This window comes from Corvus moneduloides, chromosome 3 (genome assembly GCF_009650955.1).
Source record: "Corvus moneduloides isolate bCorMon1 chromosome 3, bCorMon1.pri, whole genome shotgun sequence".
NCBI classification, from domain to species: domain Eukaryota; kingdom Metazoa; phylum Chordata; class Aves; order Passeriformes; family Corvidae; genus Corvus; species Corvus moneduloides.
This window is the reverse complement of record NC_045478.1, coordinates 107,914,871-107,934,253: the sequence shown is the minus strand read 5'-3', so window position 1 is coordinate 107,934,253 and position 19,383 is coordinate 107,914,871. Positions and strand designations below refer to the sequence as shown.

The 19,383-nt window shown below is 49.1% G+C and overlaps 1 protein-coding gene and 1 long non-coding RNA gene across 2 annotated transcripts in view; one reads left to right on the top strand and one right to left on the bottom strand.

Annotated features, from left to right (window-relative positions):
• ITPKB (inositol-trisphosphate 3-kinase B) overlaps positions 1-8,716 on the bottom strand; it is a 67,756-nt gene extending 59,040 nt beyond the window's left edge. Inside the window, exons 1-2 of the mRNA XM_032103276.1 lie at positions 8,112-8,716; positions 5,627-6,719 (exon numbers count right to left, since the gene is read on the bottom strand). Coding sequence (XP_031959167.1) covers positions 5,627-6,556 — 930 coding nt within the window. The 5' untranslated portion in view covers positions 6,557-6,719; positions 8,112-8,716. The remainder of the gene's footprint in view (positions 1-5,626; positions 6,720-8,111) is intronic.
• A 17-nt stretch (positions 8,717-8,733) lies between these two features.
• LOC116441418 lies at positions 8,734-18,704 on the top strand. Its single transcript, XR_004239062.1, has 4 exons — positions 8,734-9,051; positions 9,863-9,968; positions 14,523-14,707; positions 15,313-18,704. It is a non-coding gene; the product is annotated as an uncharacterized LOC116441418 (long non-coding RNA).
• The last annotated feature ends 679 nt before the right edge of the window (positions 18,705-19,383 follow it).

Below are 19,383 nucleotides of genomic sequence, written 5' to 3'. Positions count from 1 at the left end.
ATTAACATATCTTAGAAAGCTTGGCTGGGCTTCATTGGAAGAAAGCAGGTCAAATTTACTGCACAAATTTACCTACCAGTATAAACATTATAATCTTCTAACCATTACAGAAGACTAATCTTAGCTGAAGCGACATTTAATGTCATACATAGATGCCATTATTTCTGTAGTGAGCTAGAACAGAATTACATGTAAAGAAAACATTAGCTCAGCAGTGGCTTTTAGCCATCGCATGGCACATGAGAGCTCAGTGCTGCACTAGTATTTTCTTCACATGCAAATCTGTCCTAACACATTATAGAAATAACATGGAAAACATGAGACACGTGCTGACTACAGTTTGGGTTTTGTCAGTGCAAGCCTCTAAAAAGGTGAAGACGAAACTCAGAAGTTTCCACTGATCCGTGAAATTCACTTCGCGGACATTCAGCTTTCCACCCGAAGGATCCAAACAGGCAAGCTCCCGACATCCTGCAATTCCCACCAGAAGAGGTGGAAATCTGTCTCTTTCCAGAGCTGGGGACCGTAAAGATGATAGGCCTAATGTTTGTTCTTCCTGCACCTCAGAAATATGGTGGTTTTATTTTTCCACTTTTATGGATGCTTTCACTGTGAAATTTTTTTGAGATACAAAATATGCAAGAGACAGCAGCTGTACTAGCAAGTAAGGCCCTCTATGAAAAGGATTTGCTATGTGCCATGTAATTCCTGCCCCATCAATCATGGAGAATGTGCACAGAGAAGAAACCCTTCCCAATGAGCTTAAAAGTGCTGATGAAGACAGACTTGAAGTAGCACCATGTGTCTCTCATTCGATTATGGCAGCATCTTCACTTAGCCTCCGTGGGTGGGAGCCCATAAAAAAGCTGCTTATTCCCTGAGAAGGTCACGTGAGTAGGTAGAGGATAAGCTACGGAATAGGGAGTGATGCTTTGTGAAGCCCCTGGAGTGCACAGCCTCCATCCCCAAAGAGCCTGAAGCTCTGCCCAGTCCGCCGAGCACCGGCGTGTCCTCATCTCATCCCAGCAGGTAGAACATGCTGTGCTGTCAGGTCTGCTGAGCGTGGTGTTCTGAAAAGGGGAAACACAGAGGTGTCCACCTCATTCCCCTCTCCCCCCTAGTCCTCCCACAGCAGGGGGACTCCATCCTTTGGCAGCTTACCATATGTGCTAAGCACCTTCCCTGGTCAATGATGTGCATTACTAAAAGAACAGTCGCTCTTCTGAGTAAGCCAGCAGGGCCCTAATACACCAGACATTATATTGATACTAAATCAGAGATACCACTCACAAGCTCACAAGCTTAGGAGCTTTTAAGACAAACACAGTGGGAGTAAGCAGTAAAACACATAAACACAGTTGGCATAAAGATATATATTCACAGATATATTGCATGTATCACCATAGCCATGTGGTCGTGGTTTTTGTTACAAGGAGACTTCCTGATCACAGCAACAGCTTGGAAAGGGAATGAAAGCATATTTAATTTGATTGAGTTTTATAGGAACAAATCAGGACTCCTGTTGTCAGCTTATGCCTTGGAACATCTCAAACAGAAACAAGCAAAGGTCCCAGAGGCCCTTGGCTGACACTAACCCTATCTAAACTTGGCTCCTTTCAGGACTGCACTAACAGCCCTTTGTGAGTCAAACAAATAAATCAATTAAAAGAATGCCTGTCATCACCACTGCCATTGGCTTTGTCCAAAAGTTCTTGCCATTTCGCACAGGTTAATGGAAGTCTCTTAATTCTGAGAAATCTACCCGGCCTGCGGAAAGGAGCAGAAGTTTCACAGTGTACCAAGTCCCTTGATTACTATTCTGCTGTACATCCTCGTGTTTCCACAGCGGCTGTGGGAAAGCCAGGGAGAGGAACACTGCAGTGTCTTGCATTGTTTTTCCAGGAAGGAGTTCTTTTCCCCCCTGACATGTCATTTTTCTATAGTACATGCTTGCTTGCACAATTTCTGCCTTTCCCCCCACTTGTCTGTTGCTTTGTCTCTAGTTGCCGAGGAGTTGACAAACTGGGGAATTTAGGTCACTGACAAGGACTCACTAATGACCAGCTTTGGAGTATCTTTTGCTTAAGGGGCACAGCCAGCTTCCAAGAGCGGGACAAGTCTCCTGCTGCAGAGTACACCCTGGTTATCAGCTCTCCCTTGAGAAGAGTCAACAGAGTCTCTCATCAAAACATCAAATCTCACACTGCTGTTTTTCCAGTCAAGAAGTCAGCAGGAGTCCCAGCTAGAATGTATCTTATTTTAGGTGTGAAATCTCCTCAGGAGGCTGGGCTGCCATTTCAGGCTACCTGTGCCACTCAGAACCTGGAACAAAGGAGCACCTTCCCACTCCCCTACACACCCAACCTGTGTGATCGGCCAGGAAGGGAGAAATTCTCCCCCTCAGCATGAGAGACAGTGATGGAGGCAGGTGCCTTCCAACAGTCGCTGCATCCTCCTGCCTCAGGTGGTTGGTGAGCAGAGGCATCAGTTCCTTCCCCAAACTGCCCGTGTTGGTCACAGGGGGTGTGCAGAGAGTACTCCCCTGCGGCATTTCCAAACCACAGTGTCCCCATCCCAACACGCTGCCTGGACAGCCCGTCCCTCCCACACAGCCCAAGAAGTGTAATCGCTCGAGTGTCTCTGAGACCTTGCAAGCATCAATAAACAAGCGTGGGGTTTCTCTGGCAGCAGCCCACAGCCCGGGGAAAGCCACAGCTGCAAAAGCCCTTACGTGGAAGTTTACTCAGGCCTTAAGTGGATTTGCAATGAGACAACAGCAAAACGTCACGTTGCTCTTACTGTCACTGCACTTCACAAATCTGCCACCATGGCAGTGTCACTGTTCCCCGGTGCTGTGCAGCCCAGTGATCACCAGAGCACTCCAGGGACAGGGAAAGCACTGAGCAAACTGTGTCAAACAGAGGCAGAGCCCGTTTCAGTCACAGAGCTGCTCCAGGTCACGGTGTCCAAAAATGCAGCCACAATACCTCCCTCCCTTTCACTTGGCAACATCCTTTTCTTACTGGCCAATTTTCAGGCCTGAACACAAACAAAGTTTCCTACCTGCAGTACAAATGGAGGACGAGTCCATGCCAGCTGGAGGGATCTGCCTGTTTCCCCAGTATGTCAGGAGGAACTACAATAGACAGCCGGACATCCCTAACAGATCTGCTAAGCCAGACGGCCTCCAGAAAGGAAGGGCAGGAGCAGGCCTGCTGTTTATCAAATCTGTAAACATGCTATGTGGGATGTGCTGCACAGGCTGTATCTGCAGCAAGAGCTGCTTCCCTGCCGCTCGTCATTACCTCTGCTCCAGGTACAAGCACCTCCCCTGCGCCAGCAGCACCCACTGTACACAGGCAGGGCTCTCTGCCAGCCCAGGGTTGATCTACTCAACCCAGAGGCACCTTGTTGGTTTCCCTCGGCTGAGGTCTCCCAAGATTTGACTAAAAGCACGAGTTGTGGAGAGAGCTTCTCACACATTCTCCCTCATTACACAACTCATTTCCAGACCGTGTGCATTGTTAAAAGGAAATACTGAGTTCATGAAAACAAATGAGTGTGCAACCTGACACTCCTTCAGTAGCTGCCTTCTGCTGTCGTTAAGGATTTACAAGATATTGCCAGCCAGTACACAAAGTTGGGTGTTATTTATATGAATCAGTTTTGAATTACTGGGCATTTGCACATGGTCCTGCTGAGAAGTTGACTACAACCTGCCAAAGTCAGTGATCAGCCCTGCATGGGACCTGTGGAGCCCAGTGGAAAGTATCATTGCAAATTAGCCTCGCTGTTCCTGCTGAGACCCCAGCACTGAAACACAAAATCGAGCGCACCTCCACAGGCTGCCTGACGTATTTTGGACCAGATCTTCCTCTCCTTTAGCCTGAGTAGTCCCATGGAGCCCAGCAGCTGCTCTGATCTTAGACCTGACCTGAGCTCGCTCTCATCCAGACCTTTTAGCACTACAAAGGAGCCTTGCCTGTTCACTGCCGAGCCACTAGCCTGGCTGAGCTCACTGGAGGCCATGGGAGGTTGTGCAGACTCAGCTTGAGGCTCCAGGAAGCTTTCCACAGGAGCATCAGGCATGCTTCTGCCCATCAATGAACTGTTTTCAGCAGCAAATCAGTGGGATCTGGCACTAGGAACAGTCATTAACGCAGAGAATGGAGCAGAGATTACTACAGCTCATGCACATAAAATCAGCAGAATTTAATCAGCAGAGGGATTGTAGCAGCTCCCAAAGGGAACAAGCTGATTCATCAGTTGAGAGCCCCAAAACACAAAACTGTCTGCAAACACGATGAACTACAGACTAGTAACTTCATTAACTGCTTTTACTCAGCTGCTGCTCCATCCTGAGCAGAACTGAGCCTGGATTCTTGGAATAGGACAAAAGCAGTACAAAAGAAAAGATACTTATTTCAGCCTGCTGAGTGTTTTACAAACCACAGTCTCAGTTCTTCCAAATTTGATGCCTGCACTTAGATGTTTCTCTGAACTAGTTTTCCTTGTGTCATTGAGTTTAGCAAGAGTTTCACTACCATGTGTCTACAGGAAGTTAAACACAGTGAAACACATCACTGAAAGTTGATGGGCCTTTATTTAAACTAAGGAGCCACTGGGTTGTCCTGCATGTTTCAGGGTTTGTCAGTGGGAGGCTCCAGCGCTAGGCTCAAATCAATGTAACGTCTCAGAGCTGGATGATAGAAGAGACCATGTGCTGGTTTGGAGAACCTTGTGATGGGTGCCCTGCACTGGATTAAAGTGGTTCCAAGCCCTCTGGATAACTGGTGTGACAGCTCAGAGCAAAGCACGCTCTGTGGGATGCACTCAGACATGGAATGAACTCCTCTAGTGACACAACAAATCCCATGACTATCCCATGCCTTTGGAGAACGCCTCAGAGCTCTCCTCTCTGAGACCTTTCTTGTCTAAGGGTAACACAACACTGATGCTTTCTCTCGCCTGAAGCCTCACAACCAGCTCCACAACAAAGATCCTGAAATAAATGAACTTAATGTAAATACCTCATAAAAATACACTTACCTAAAATATAAGACACCCCACAAGCAAGAAGTTTTATTCAAAAGGGGAATTACCAGAAATTCTAGAGAATTTTGCTTCTGTGTGAGAGACAGAGACGCTGTGGTGATGGGCATCGGTGTAAGCCTGAACAGACAGTTGGCCCACACAGTTTCAACTGCAGGGAGGAAATAAATTCTCCCTCAGGCTCATGTAAACCATGGGAAACCTCCAGCACCCAGGGAAGCTGTGCTGAGATAAAACTGAAGCTCATAACCACATGTCAGCAGAAGGCTGCAGTCCATGGATGTATTTTAAGCATGCTGGCAGGCAGCTTTGCAGCACCAGGGAAGCTCTGCAAGGACTGTGCACAATGAAACAGGTACCACTACTCTCTTGTGTGAGGATTTTCCGACTAGGAACCCCTCTCCCAAGTCTGAAAGCTTTTCATGTGAGGGACAGCAAGCATCACTGAGCACATGTAAAGTTTCTCTGCAGAACTCTGCTGCATCAGACCTCTGCCCTCCTGCTGCAGCTGTGCCTTGGAGCGGGGATGCCCCCACCCCTCACCCCACCTCACCAGGGCTGGTGCAAGACTCACCACTCGGGGCTTCTGCTGGTCCAGGGTCTGCAGGAAGGCCGGGGTCTGGTCCAGGGTGCGCTCGGGGTCACTGGAGATGTCCTCCTCGGACTCCTCCCAGGACGAGGAGAAGCCAGTGGAAGATGCTGAGGATGATGAGAGCTTCCGGACGGGCAGGCTGCCAGGGGGCACGGCGCCCGCCTCCTCCTCCGGGCCCCCCAGGTCCGTGACGATGACGGCAGGGATGCTTCCGCCAATGGCTGGGTGCTGGCCCTTAAGTCCTGTGGGGGCCACCACCACCTCCTCTTGCCGTGGTGCAGGCCCTGACTGCTCCAGGGGGCTGCTGCTCTCTGCCTGCCCTGCAGCTGGGACCACCATCACTGCCGGAGTGAGTGGGCTCCTGGAGGGCTCTGCAGTGCTCAGACAAACCTGCACCCCACCAGCATCAGGGGCCTTGCTCTCCCCGTGGGCTCGCAGCCGGGGTCCAGTTCCAAGTGCCACCACTGGCGCCGTGGGGCTGGCTGGATGGGGCCGGGCTAGCTGGGGGCTCCGGGGTGGCTGGAGAGCAGAGCTGTGTGCCTGGATGTGTGCCTCGAAGAGCCCCACTTTCTGGTTCACCTGCACATTGTGCAGCTCCCGTTGAAGCTGACGTGCCATGGGGGGTCCTGGCTGTCCCTCTTCGCCTCGGCTGCCCCGCCGCCCCCCGGGACTACCCGGCTGCCGCAGGGGCTCCTCAAGTGGTGGGAAGAGGAAAGTGGGGCCACAGCGCGGGGAGCCTGGCGGCACTGGGGCCGGGCTGAAGACAGGGAGCGAGCGGCAGCTGCCGGGTGTCTCCGGACCCCTGGGCAGCACTTGTCCGGGAGGAGGCGGCGTCTTGCTCGTGCCGCTTGTCACCTCGCTGTTGCTATTCATCATCACCAAGCTATTGAGCGCATAGCAGTACACAGCCATAGTAGTCAGCCGGGGAGCACAGGGGGGCCGTCACCACTGCCGCCTCGGCACTCAGGCTCTGGGGGGCTGCCCAGGGTCTCTCCACGACGGGACCAGCAGCATCGCCAGCAGGAAAAAGGGGAGCTGGGCTGGCCCTGGCCCGCAGCTCCATAAAACGGGACAGCTGAGGAGAGAGAAGCAGTGAGAGTAGCTCTGTGCCCTCCCTTAGCTCACCATCCAGCTGGGCACACAGCGTGCCAGACTCTTCCCTTCCCGTATGCCCCTCCCACCTGCGTGCATCCCCAGTGTGCCACCCGTGGGGACACGGGCCACCCTGGTCATCAGAACGACCTGAGCGAAGGGGAAGCCAGGTTTGAGGCTGTTTCCCCTCTTCCCTGCCTTCCCTGCCCCCTCTCCAGGTTGCCTATCGAAACAGCTGCAGCAGCACTGTCCGAGAGGACACACAGCCAGCAGCCATTCCTGCAACTGAATAGCTGGTGTGAACTGGAAGTTGGCAGCTTTCAAGTGTTCGCCCCAAACCCTGACATTTTCTAAAGGAAGATAAAAACTCCAAACAACTCAAATTTGTCACCTTCAAGTCTGTCACCTATAGCAAGACCAAGTCTCAGGAATGGATTTCTGTTGTATGATACACAGGAAGACTCCCTGCTTGCACAGTTTTGTACGGTATAGGGCCACGTCTTAAGTTAGTCCCCTAACTTACCATGTGCAACAACACGGCTTTGCACATCTTCATGAACGCCTTGGCTAAATGTGTATCCCCTGTGCACATCTGTCGTCTGGGACACTGAACGCTGCAACTACCCCCCCAAGTCACAGCCCGGACCCCACATGCAGAGGTGTGCAGTGCTGTTTGTTCTGGCCAGTGTGTGGCTGTGTATGCGCGTGAGAGAGACGCTGCTTTCACAGGTGGCTCTCTGTGACCCTGTGCACTTCAGTGTGCCTTCCGTCATGTCTGTTTGCGCTGTGTGCCACTGGAGTTGCACTCCCCATCCCGTGCTGGGGCATGGGAACCCCTGAGATCTGCACAAACACACTGCCCACATGGGAGTACAGACTTGTTTACACACAGTGCGCTAACTCTGGCTATGGGTGTACATGCCTCTGGAAGCACTTGTGTGTGATGCTATCAGTGGTAGCTGTTCGTCCTCCTGTGAGGCTCCCGGCAGGTAAATGCCCCCAGGTCTAAGCGCAGTCCCAACTGACGGTGTGACCAAAAGGCTTCCCATCCCTTCAGGCACTGCTTGGAGGCAGTGCGAGGCTCAGCAGAGCCCAGGCAGCGCGGGCAGCCACTCTTTGCAGGGATCCCCGGCACAGCAACGCTCCCAGCACTCAGGCTCGCGTACGAAAGCGAGCACCGGCACAAGCTGCTCGGCCAGACTTTGGGCGCAGGACAGCCCGCTCGGCCCCGGGGCAGCACCCTGCCCCTCTGCCTGCCCCCAACTCGCCCCTTCCTCGCCGCGGGGCCCGGCTGGCCCCCGCACCGCCCCCGGCACGGCTGCCGGGGATCCCCCGGCAGAGGGGCGGCCGCGACCCCCCCCGCACCGCCGCTTACCTGGGGTCGGGATCCGCGCCCGCGCTCAGTGCGCGCCGCCCGGCAGCGCCCGCCGGCGGCCGCGGGGCGCTGCCGAAACCATCGCCCGGGGCTCGCCGGGAGTCCCGCTCCCTCCGCGGCTCCGAGCGCCTCTCCTCGCCCCGCGGGCTGGCGGCCACGCCGGGCTCTGCCCCTCCGCGCCTCGGCGGCCAAGGCTGCGCGGGCGGCTCCGCGCTCCGGGCAGCTCCGCGCTCCGGGCAGCTCCGCGCCGCGGCCCCGGCGCCCGCTCCCGGTGTGGCTGGAAAGGCGGAGAGAGCAGGAGGAGGAGGAGGAGGCGAGGGAGAGGAGCGGCGAGGAGGAGGAGGAGAGCGGAGGGAGGGGGTAGGAGAGCAGGAAGGAAGTTGTGAGCCTGTCTGGGGTTGAACTCAGCGGAACAAGTTTTTTTTTTTTTTTCTCGCTCGGCTCAGGCTGGAGGGAAATACTGAAAAAAAAAAGTTTCCATTGTTAACTAAGAAAAAAAAAATCCACCGCCGCCGTGCTGTGGCGGCTGGGCTGTGGGTTCAAGATACACGAGGCATTTTCCACCCGCGGCCGCGGCGTGCGATGCGGGGCCCGGCAGAGCCGCGGGTCAGCCCCGGCACCGCCCGCGCGGGGGGACATCCCCCGCCTCGCCTCCGCATCCCGGCCTCCCAGCGCTGCTGGCCGCTCTGTTCCTCCCCGGGCGCAGCGGTCAAGGCACAGGGTGGTGCCGGCAGCGCCAGGAACGCGGAGCTAAAGGCCACCCACCTCCCCAGGCACCCGGCTCGAAGGCACCGACTAACCCAGCCATTTCCCCCGGCATCCCCCTTCCCCAGGCACCACGGCTCAGTCCTGCTGCTTCTCAGCATGTTGGTCATTCACAGAAGCCCAAGGCTGGCGCCAAGCCCTCCCTGTCACGTTTCGTGAGCACATCCCAAGGGAGGTAAGATGACCCCCACACCTCTCTGTGGAGAGGGTTGTTGGCACATTGACTTGCTGTGGTGTTGCCCCAGGTTTAGGCAGGGCTGCGGCTAACTCCTTCAGGATACTGTCCATCCTTTTTGATTCATGGAGGGACACAGCACTTCCTCAGCTCCTGCAGCCCCCAGGCTTGGGTCCTGCTTGGCAGGAGAAGCAGGCTCTTGGCTGTGATACAGCCTGAGTTCTGTATCAAGATAACTCATTGGAAATAGTTGTCTGTACGTCAGCACTTTAGGAGAGCAGGCTCTCCGATTCACTCTCAAAGCAGTAGTCAAGGTCAAACCCAGATGGCAGTTTTGGGGTTGGTTTGGACTGGCCAAAGGAAAAAAAAAAAAGAAAAAGAAAAAAGAACAGCAATTTGCCTCTGCTAGGATTTCACAGCTAGGAATTTCCCCTAAAGAGGGAAATTGATGTCACAGCAGATCAGATTTTCTGTAATTAAGACATAACCTCTAGAGCATAAACGGGGGCAGAGAGGTCTCCGAATTGGCAGAAGGTGTGGACTGCCAGTCCCACAGGCAGGCAGACAGAGACACCCAAAATGAGCTTATATTTGTTTTTCCAGTAAGAGAAACGCTATTTTGAATTCAGTGCAGGAAAAGAAATTTATAGACTCTTTCCACTCCAATTCGTTTCCTCACAGTCTGCGCTTAGTTGGGAACTAGTCTTTGTGAAATAAAGAATGAGATCAATCTCTCTGAGAAAAGTGACCCTGATGAGTATAATGGTACTATTCATGGCATAAGCTTACCCTCGTGTGCAAATACCTGCAGATTCTGGTCATCCATTGCTCGCATTCCCTCGTGTCTGCATACACACGTCGAAAAGTAGGAACATTTGAAAGAAAGAATAAATCCAGGAACACAGGCAGATAAACAGGTATGTTCTTTTTTTAAACAGCTGCACTATGCTATGCTGGTAGCATCTGCAAATTCTTGGAAGCATTACTGCACATCTGTGTGTGGATGTTTTGAACATTCTTTGGGGTTATTGAAGAATATTTACACCACTGTAACCACAATGTGTACCTGAAGTCCCACCCTTTCTAAAAGTCCCACAAATTCAAGCACCATCAAAAATTCATCCTATCAGAACAGGACAAAGGCGTGGCGAATTTGTTGTGGCACATTTACAGATACAAAACTCCCTAAGGGAGACCTGGCCTTAAAACGTGGCAGCAATTTTGTCAAGGAACAGAGCTAAAACTGCTTTTTGGGCATTACATACAATGATAATCTTTTCTTTATAAAGGAAGCAGCGAATAAAAGTGTATAGAGGAAAAGAAAGTGTAGGGATAAGTCTTTGACTGTTCAGAACCAGTAGGTACATGAGGGAAATGATTGTTTCCAGACCGGAGCCAGGCAGCAGTCCACATTGTGTAGTGAAGAAAGAGCAGACAGCTTTCAGCACACTTGTTTCCAATCAAGTGGAAACCAAGTGTTTGAGGTTAGCCTAAATGGAAAACACAAATGATACAGGTTGCTAGTCCAATTCAGGGACAAGGATGGAAGCAAGAAAAGAGAAAAGTTGCTTTCACAGACACAGACTCTGGGCACTAGCACTGCTGTAGTTACTTGATGTTGCTGCAGAGCCTTCCCTGTGGCTTTGGCAATGTTGCCTTAGGTGCTGGACAAAGAGAACAAAAAGATCATTCCACTCTGACTCTCTTGCAATCTCAGTGTATATTCTTCAAGTAAAACTCCAGTGTTGGGTGTTAAAAGATCTTGCTTCTCCTTAAGCTGTGTTCTTCATTTGAATTTATACTTCCTGCTTCCAAAGAAAATCATTACAGTGCTTGAGGATACTGAAACAGGCTGGGTTAGGGCAAACAGTTGATCCAGGCAACTTTTGTCTTGTCCTTATTCAGGGGAGTGGAGCCATTAAAATGAACAGGATCTTCCACTTAGGAAGGGCATATACCCACTGCAGAATGTATTTAGTCTGAAATAAAGTGAGGACAGACACTTAGAGAAGGGCATGGAGCTGTCATAACTGTGTAACATCTTCCACTGACACACTGGCTAGAGGCGTCTAGGGAAAGAAATACCACAGCTGTCAAAGTCAGCGGCCTCCCAGCACCTCTGTGATACGTTAATTATCATATTTCATGTAAAAATAGTTGTCGCAAATGTGCTCGCTGTGCCCCATGAGCAGCATGGGTGGCTCAGCTGGGCTACAGCTGCTGTGCCCTCGGGCCCGGGGCTGCTGATCACCGCGGGGAGGTGGCTTTTTGTAGGAGCAATGGGACAGCCCTGCCGTGTGGGATCCAGTGGGAGGAACCGGACGTTTGGCTACCAGTGGGAGCAGGAGCCCCTATACCCAGTGGAGCCAGATGAGAGGGCTGTTTGGGCAGGAGCGGAGATCAGCTGCACAGGAAGCAATTGCTGGACAGCAAAAGCGAACAATACAGCCAAGGCTGTTTTACTCCTCTCAGCCTTTAGCTAACGTTTTGCTTTGAGTGTTGTCCAAGCCTGCTCCCACACACAGCTCTCCAAGGCCCAGGGAACCCTGGCAGACCAGTACAGTGCTGGTGACCCTCTCAAGCACAAGTAGAACGGTCCTTTGCTATTTTATACACCCTCTTCCTGTGGAGTTGAGGTCCTGGTCCACATGTACTGAATTGAAGAAGAACCTCTTCCCCAATCCAAATCACAGTAACAGGCAAAAAAACCCCAAATTCAAAACACCTACTGAAACAAGATCCTGTACTGCAGAAATACCTCCTTCTGTGGAGAGGGGAGAACACTTGCATGGTAGATACTGGTCGTTGTAATCACTTGAATCCTTGAAGACCCATAATTAATATGGTGTAGGCTGCATTATAAAGCTAGAACAGGACAGAACGGACCAAAATCTACTTAACGTCAATCCATTTTTGTTTTGTAAAAACAAAACAAAAATCGCAACAATTTAATCAAAAAGCAACTACAATCCTCAAGTACCCTCCTCCATCCATTCTTCCTTTATTATAAGATTCATTTTTAAAATTATTACTCCCTGTCAAGTTTTGGACTGGTTGGGCAAGACAGCCTTCCCTGTGTTTCAAAGATGAGTTGTCTAAACTGTCACTGTTCATCCCATCCAGCATCAGAAGGACCGTCAGCATCCTTGCAGTGGAAGTCAGTATCTGACAGCATTTCCTCACCAGTGGGTTGAATCTTAGACTTATGTAAAATACAGAAATAAATGGATAAATACAGCGTAATTCTACAGTCAACATATTGATTTTGTGTCCATGCCAGCATGACAGAAAATAAATCTGGCTAATATTTTACAAGAAAAAGAGCCACAGAAGACACAAGTGAAAATACAACACTGAATTATGTGCTGAGAATTGTCTCTGTTCAGGCAGGTGGCTGTCACAGGCACGGCACACATCTGCCCTGTCTGGGCTGGCAGGAGAAACAGAGGCCTGAGAAAAGGCCTCTGGATGCTTATCTTGCATCAGCCTTTTTGCCTTTCTTCCATGGTAAAACAGGTCAGAAAGAAGCTGGTTTTCCCAGCTCTCAGTGACCTCGGAGCTGGGTTACCCAGTCATTTGCTAGTTTCCCACTATCCCACAGGAACATATATAAGGGCAGAATTAAGCAGTGACTGGTTAATATTCTCTGTGCCAGCTCCTGTTCAGGCAACAAGAACACAGGGCTCTGCAAAGGCACCTGTAGCAAGTCACTGTGATTTAGGGCAGCCTGTGTACTGCACCTACATCTGCCTGAGCTTGTACAGCCACCCAGAGCACAAAGGAACCAGTTTTGTTCCCTGGGAGCCTCCTCCACGCATTCCTGGCTGCACCTCGCCCTGTGCTGCACCGAGACCTACAGCTTGGCACAGCCAGGAAAGGCAGCCAAAGATCTCTGTGATCCGTTCCGGGCTCTGCCCCTCCTGTGCTGTGGGGCCTGAGCAATGAGGCGATTGCCCACCTGCAGAACAGGCAGGATGGATTGAGACATCCTGTGTCTCCTGGGGACTTTGTGTCTGACCTGCCTGAAGGTCACACACCTGGGAGCCTTGAAGGAAGGGATACATACATCCCATGCATCCATGCCCAGCACACATATGCAGAGCTTTAGCGCTGAACTAAGGACGTCAGTTTGCCTCACAGGCTTCAGGATTTGCAGAAGGACTTTGGAGAACTGTTACAGAGCTCAAGAGGCTAAGATGTATATATGGAAAATATTATGCATAGTGCATTACTCTAACAAGGAGTTATATACACACACTACAGGCAAGAATGTTTAGGAACTCTTGAACAAGCACAGGATATGACATTTCCTCTTGTTGCAATGCATATATGGCTGTGGTACCTTTCCCTCAGCTAGTAAACTCTCCAGGGTGAAGATGTGAAGGCCTGATGTGAAAGCCTGGTTTTATGTCTGGGTATAGCCAGCTGTTTCAATGCCACCCTTCCTGTTTTTTCTGGATGCCAGGGAAGAGCCCTGCTTTGCAGGTGGTGTGTGTCACAGCTGTGGTCCTCTGTGCTGCAGCAGGGCTTTACATGGGCACTTTGGCTCACAGCTGCTATTTGCAGATAATAGGAGTATAAACATATGTGCATGTTTGGGGACTAACCCATGATTCAGCATAAATGTTTCCTTTTTTTTGCACAGACCAAACTACAGGCAGTAGGAGCACATCAAGTAAGTATTGTCGAGTTTTACTGAGGTTCAGTAAAACTAAAACCATAAAATCCTTCCCCACTGGGGCTTGAGGCCACTGAAAGTTGTACCCAGGTCTGTGGCTGAGTAGATAAAACAGTTAGAACTCCAGTACTGCTTCGTTATCTGAAGAAGTTTTTCCTATTCATGGGCCACAGTTACTCCGCTAGACTGTGAACACACAGCCAGAATTGAGCAGCTTTTCATTTATTTGAGATAGCTATGATCACAGCAGGAAAAAGAAGCTGTTTTCCAAGTAAGCAGTGTGTGTCACATAGACTTTTTTGGAATCAGTAGTACATGAAGGGGCTGTGAGATTCTACTGCACCTTTTAGGGATGAGATGAGCATGGAATCACAAGAAATGCTGTCCAAGTTTCCACTCTGCAATGAGTGATATCTGTGTTTTGAAAAACTGGGAGAGAGAGGGCACTGAAGAAGACATGATTAATAATTTTAAAGCTCATACTGAGCTGTAGCCATTTAATTTAAAATAAAGCATTTTGGTTTTCTCTAGGAATCTAGTTTTGCTCGTGGTATAATAATATAGTTTAAAGATTTACCATAATACTGCTATAATGGACAGATGTTTATCTTTGTTCCTATGCCTGTGAAAGGAAAAAAAGCTGAACTTTGAATGAGTGCAGCACAGTTAAATAAACCAGCAGGTCTAGGTCGAGTCTTCCTAATTTTAAATATCTAAAGCAATAGTTATGAAAATATTCCTAAATGATGTTGCCAGACAGCAGAGTATTATCTGTGCTGTTTTCTGTATGCAGCACTGTTCATTGCTATGCAACAAATCGCAAAGGTCAGCAGACCCTGACCCTGAAAAGCAGCTGTGTTATAGCAGTTACTGGAAAACACCAATCCTTGCACATAAAATTGCTTCAAGCAAGAACATCTTTCCCAGAAAGACTGAGATCTGCATGCTAGATCACGCTTGTCCTCTGAACAGCTAGAAGTAAGTAAAGCCCTTACAGAAAAACAGCACACATGTCCACCTAGGATATTTTCAGAAGTGTCACAAGTTTCTATACATACATCCATGCACACAAATATGCCCAGGCATAATGAGGGGGCACTTTAATAGCACCAAGAGCAGCTTCTCCAGCTCCAACTAACACTAGTCAGAGCCTTATCTCCCTGCAGCCCCTTGCCCCAGCTCTGGAGATAACCACTCTTGGAGCACTCTGGAGACATCCCCTCCTGGAGCTGTGAACTCCTCTCTGAGCTGCCTCCCCAGCTCTGGATTTAAGCAGCAAATTGAGCAATGCAACGCAGTTTCCCTTGCTGGGCTTCTACCTCCTCTGGCTCGTATGCCCAGGACAAGCCTCCCTTTTGTGCTGCCCTTCTTCCTCCCTCAGGTATTTCCAGGTTGCTCCTGGATCAGCAGAGTTATTTCTCTCTGAGAGGGCACTTGCCTAAGATTTCTAAGTCACCACTGCAGAGTTTCAGGTCACTGGCATTTCCCACTCCACTGCCGTGAGCTCTCGAATACCAGGCAACACTAGAACTGGAGTTTTCACTTCTGTGTAACTAAACTGAGAAATTTAAACCCATGTTTAGGTGCCTGAGTAAGAAGACAGATGTTGAGAGCTGGGATGGTCCCTCTCACTGCCATGAAGTTTGCCACTATTCACGACTCTCTGTGCTCCAAGGGAGCGGTTCCCCATCCTTCTTTTCCTTTGCAAAAGGTGAAAGATAGTTCATGGTCTGGCTGCTTGAAATTAGGACACTAAAAACACACTACAGCTGGGGAAGATGAAGAACTGGCCCAGAGGAGAGGTATTAACCATGCATTTCCTATCTTGCTGAATGGGGGCTGATGAGCTAAACTGCAGCATTAATGATTCCTAAATGTTATGTATTTTCTCCCCACTTCCTGCTGGATGGGGACTGACACCACAGAGTTCCAGCTGGCTGGTCTTTTCTTCCCAGGAGAATTCACCTCTTTGCCTAAGTAACTGAATGAGATGCAAAAGCAAGTACAGACGAGGAGAGATGTGGGGCCTGCATGTCCTCAGCAGAAATGCTGTGTTCACTTCCCACTTGTTCTTCGCTGCTTTTCCATTCTTTGCTCTCCTCCTTTCTGGGCACAGCTATAGGGCCTGTAGCCCTTGATGTCTGAACCAGATTCTCCCACAATCCTTGACAGCAGCATTCCAGACTGGATTAAGTAGGACTTCAGGCTGGCCTGAGCCATGCAGAGCTGGCAGAAGATGGAGCTGCAGAGGGGCACAACAAAGAGGCTCAGCTGCTCCCTGGTGGGGATCTCCCATGGCTCCCTCCAGCCGGGCCTGCACCCACACTCCAGCCACTCTGCCCACGGGCTTCTGCTGTTTGAGAAGAGCAGGACTTGTCTGGCAAGTGGGACAGAGAGACACCTGCCTGGACAGAAAGAGCATGGAAATGGGAGGACCAGGAGAGCTGGTGAGGCTCTGCTGGTTCCAGTGCCAGGTGGGAAGCTTTGCCCTCAGAGATGGTGGCTTCTTTGATGTCTCTTCACCCTTTGTGGACACAGCCTGCACCCCCAGCTGGAGGCACTGGAAAAGCTGGCAGCTGTCGTGATCTTCTCTCCGCTGGGAACAGACTGAAACTGTTTTTCTTCAGGACTGTTTTATGAGGAGTGGGAAGAGAGCACCCGGACAGAGCACTAAGGATTAACTTTAAAAATTTGTCTCCCTTTGACAAAATGTTTGAGCTTTGCCAGTTCCTTTACGCTCTCTCTCACTGGCTGAGGACAGCCTTGTCCTGAATAGGAAAACGGGAACAGTGCAAGAGCACAGATGTCTGACATCTTCCTGTCTTCTGGCTCAGAGAGACGGAGATTAATAAAAGCTGCCAGAGAAATGCCTTGGAATAACCCTTTCTGGTAGGAGACACAGTATCCTGGAAACACCCATCACTTGGCAGAGACACTAATTTCATTCCTTAGCTACACAAGCAAATTTCTTTAAGTCTTCTCAAGATCATTTTTTTAGACTGGATTGCAAATGTTTTATGTTAAAACAAAAACAAACAAACAAAACACAACAAAAAAAACCCAACCACTTTGTTTCCTTCTGTTTTACATATGTGGCATTTCCTAAAAGGAACAAATTGTTGAAACAATGAAATATTTTCCTTTTTTACAGCCCTATCTTTCATTAAGAGACAGTTTGCCTAACATCTCTTCTTCCCTGTTAAGATGATGGATGGGGCTGAACAAGACTTACTGGATCCAGTGAGGTGCCATTTGCGTCACCAGCCACAGTGGTCATTGGGGAATGATCTGCCATTTCAATTGTTTCAAAGAGAGATGAAGAGGAAAATGGAGCAGGCTGAGATTTATTACAGTGGATGGAACAGACTTTGAAGTTAGACAAGTGGAAATTTGGATTATTTGCAGGAACAGATCCTATGTGAGGCTGTTGAGTTAGGCAGGGCCCTGATTTTGGAGGAAACATCATGAGTGTGCTCAGACATGAAACCTCCAAGAAAGACAGTTGGAGGCTGCCTTAGCAATCTAGAAAGTGGGGCATCAGTGATGAACCAGAGAATGGAGTTCATCCTCACTGCACTGCTCAATAAGCTGGGCCCAGCTCTCCCCTGGATGTCATTCCATTATAGTTGCTGGAGGGACACTGGAAGGGACTTCAGAATAACAGGTGAAACTTTGGTCTTCTACAAGTCAGCTTCCATTTTGCTGCAGAAGGCTTTCCTTTGCACTCTTGAGACCACCAGAGAGGAGGAGATGAACTCTAACAGCTAAGAAAAGGCCAGCCATCAGATTTACTGCCTAAACAGTGATCTCACCTGCAGAGATTTTTACATGGCCTCTAACACTTCCCAACTCCTAACTTGAAAGCCCTGAACTACCTGCACATTCCCATCCTCTCCCAGGGAAATCAACTGGATGGAAAGTGACAAGTATACACAAGTCCTGTGAACTCTTAGGAACACTTCTGAAAGCTGAGCTAAGGAGAATGAGAGACAAAATGCCCATGTTACTGGAAGTGGTAAGTGCCCTAGAAAGCCTTCCCAAAATTCTTGAGACACACACCAGTGACTCTTTCACTGCTCAGCCTCACTGAAACTGCGAATTTGTCAGTGGTTTAATGTTCCCTCCATGCCTTTTTCTCACCTCCAGTCCATCAAGCTGATGGACAGTTCTGCTCATGGAGAAACCTGTAATAATTCCATGGAAGCGAAAAGACTGAATCTTAGAGGAGTGAAATCAGACCATGAGGATTTAGTAGCAAATTTTACAGGGACAGAGAGAATCGGGGTTGGGGCTGTTCTAAAAGAAACCGTTTGACCAAACACTTGCTAAGTTCTTTCCTCTTCCTTCCTTTCTGAACACAGTTATTTGTCCCAGTAGTTAGATTCACACTCTTTCATGTCCAAACTAATTTCTTTCACATGATTAATCAGCAGCTGGAGGCAGGTGATGTCATGGACTTTGACATTAGATTGTCATCAAATATTACATTTCTCTCTTTTTTAACTAAACAGCTGCAGTGATGGCTTTGCTGGCTGGTGGCCAGCTGAGTCTCTCCACAGAAATGTAACACTCCTTGCCTCTGTTTTCCCATATTCCCAACTTGTTTGCTCTGTGATGGAAAACTTTACTTCCTTGGCGAGACACTTAGTAGCACCTACAGTTGCAATGCATCCAAGAAAAATATACTGCAAGGACCAGGGGAGTCCTTACAGGCCTGACAAAAGAGGGATTCATCCCTTTTCCTTTAGAGGGAAAGTAGTGCTGGGGCAGCTTCCATGTCCTAAGGTAATTGAACAAATAGATTTTCATTTTAGATGGAAGATGGATGGAAGGAGTTTGGAGTCCCTCAGATGCAGGCTGTCAATATGAACACACATTTCAATTGCATTTACATGAAAACAAAATGTGTCTCAGCTTCCGGACATCCAGAAAAAGGACGATGATCCTTGCAGGAAGAGTGCAGGACAATTTTCTGTTGATGAAATTTGCTTGGCAGTTGTTAAGAGATGTCATCTACCAGGTTTACCAGAGATAGATAATGCCTGAAGTCAGCACTGCACTTCATTTTCTGTTAAAAACCTGATTAATGACATTCATCTTTTTCCCTCAAAATTATGCTCTCCCACTCCTAATGCTTAAATGATTCTCAGAGGGTTTTTTTTTTCCTTGGGGTGAATATTACCATTTGCCTGGTACAGTAAGTTGTAAAAAGGGAAGGTTGGGCCTTGAATTATCTAAAAACTTCAGGGGGTTTGTCAAGTTCTGTCTCAAACAAAGTACTGGTTTAAAAAGCCCACACGTGGTCTAACCTGCTCTCAATGATAAATGCTGTCTTTAGAAGGGTAGTCCCGATGGGTTGGTTTTGGAATAATTTTCATTTTCATTTTCAAACATTTCAAAGTGTGCATAACACACTCGTGAGCATAAATGTTGATGAGTTTTGGTTGATTTGGTTTAATTGAGACATTAGCTGTATTGCTGGCAAATGAATCTGGAATAGCTATTACAGCACTCAGTTTTCCAAATCATTACAGAAGGATGAGCTTACAGTCAAATATTTTATGTTGATATGCTTAAGCATTTAAAATTATGGAAGCTTTTCATCAATAAGTGCAAAATTATTGCAGCAATTCTGAGTACCAGCAGGATTTGAA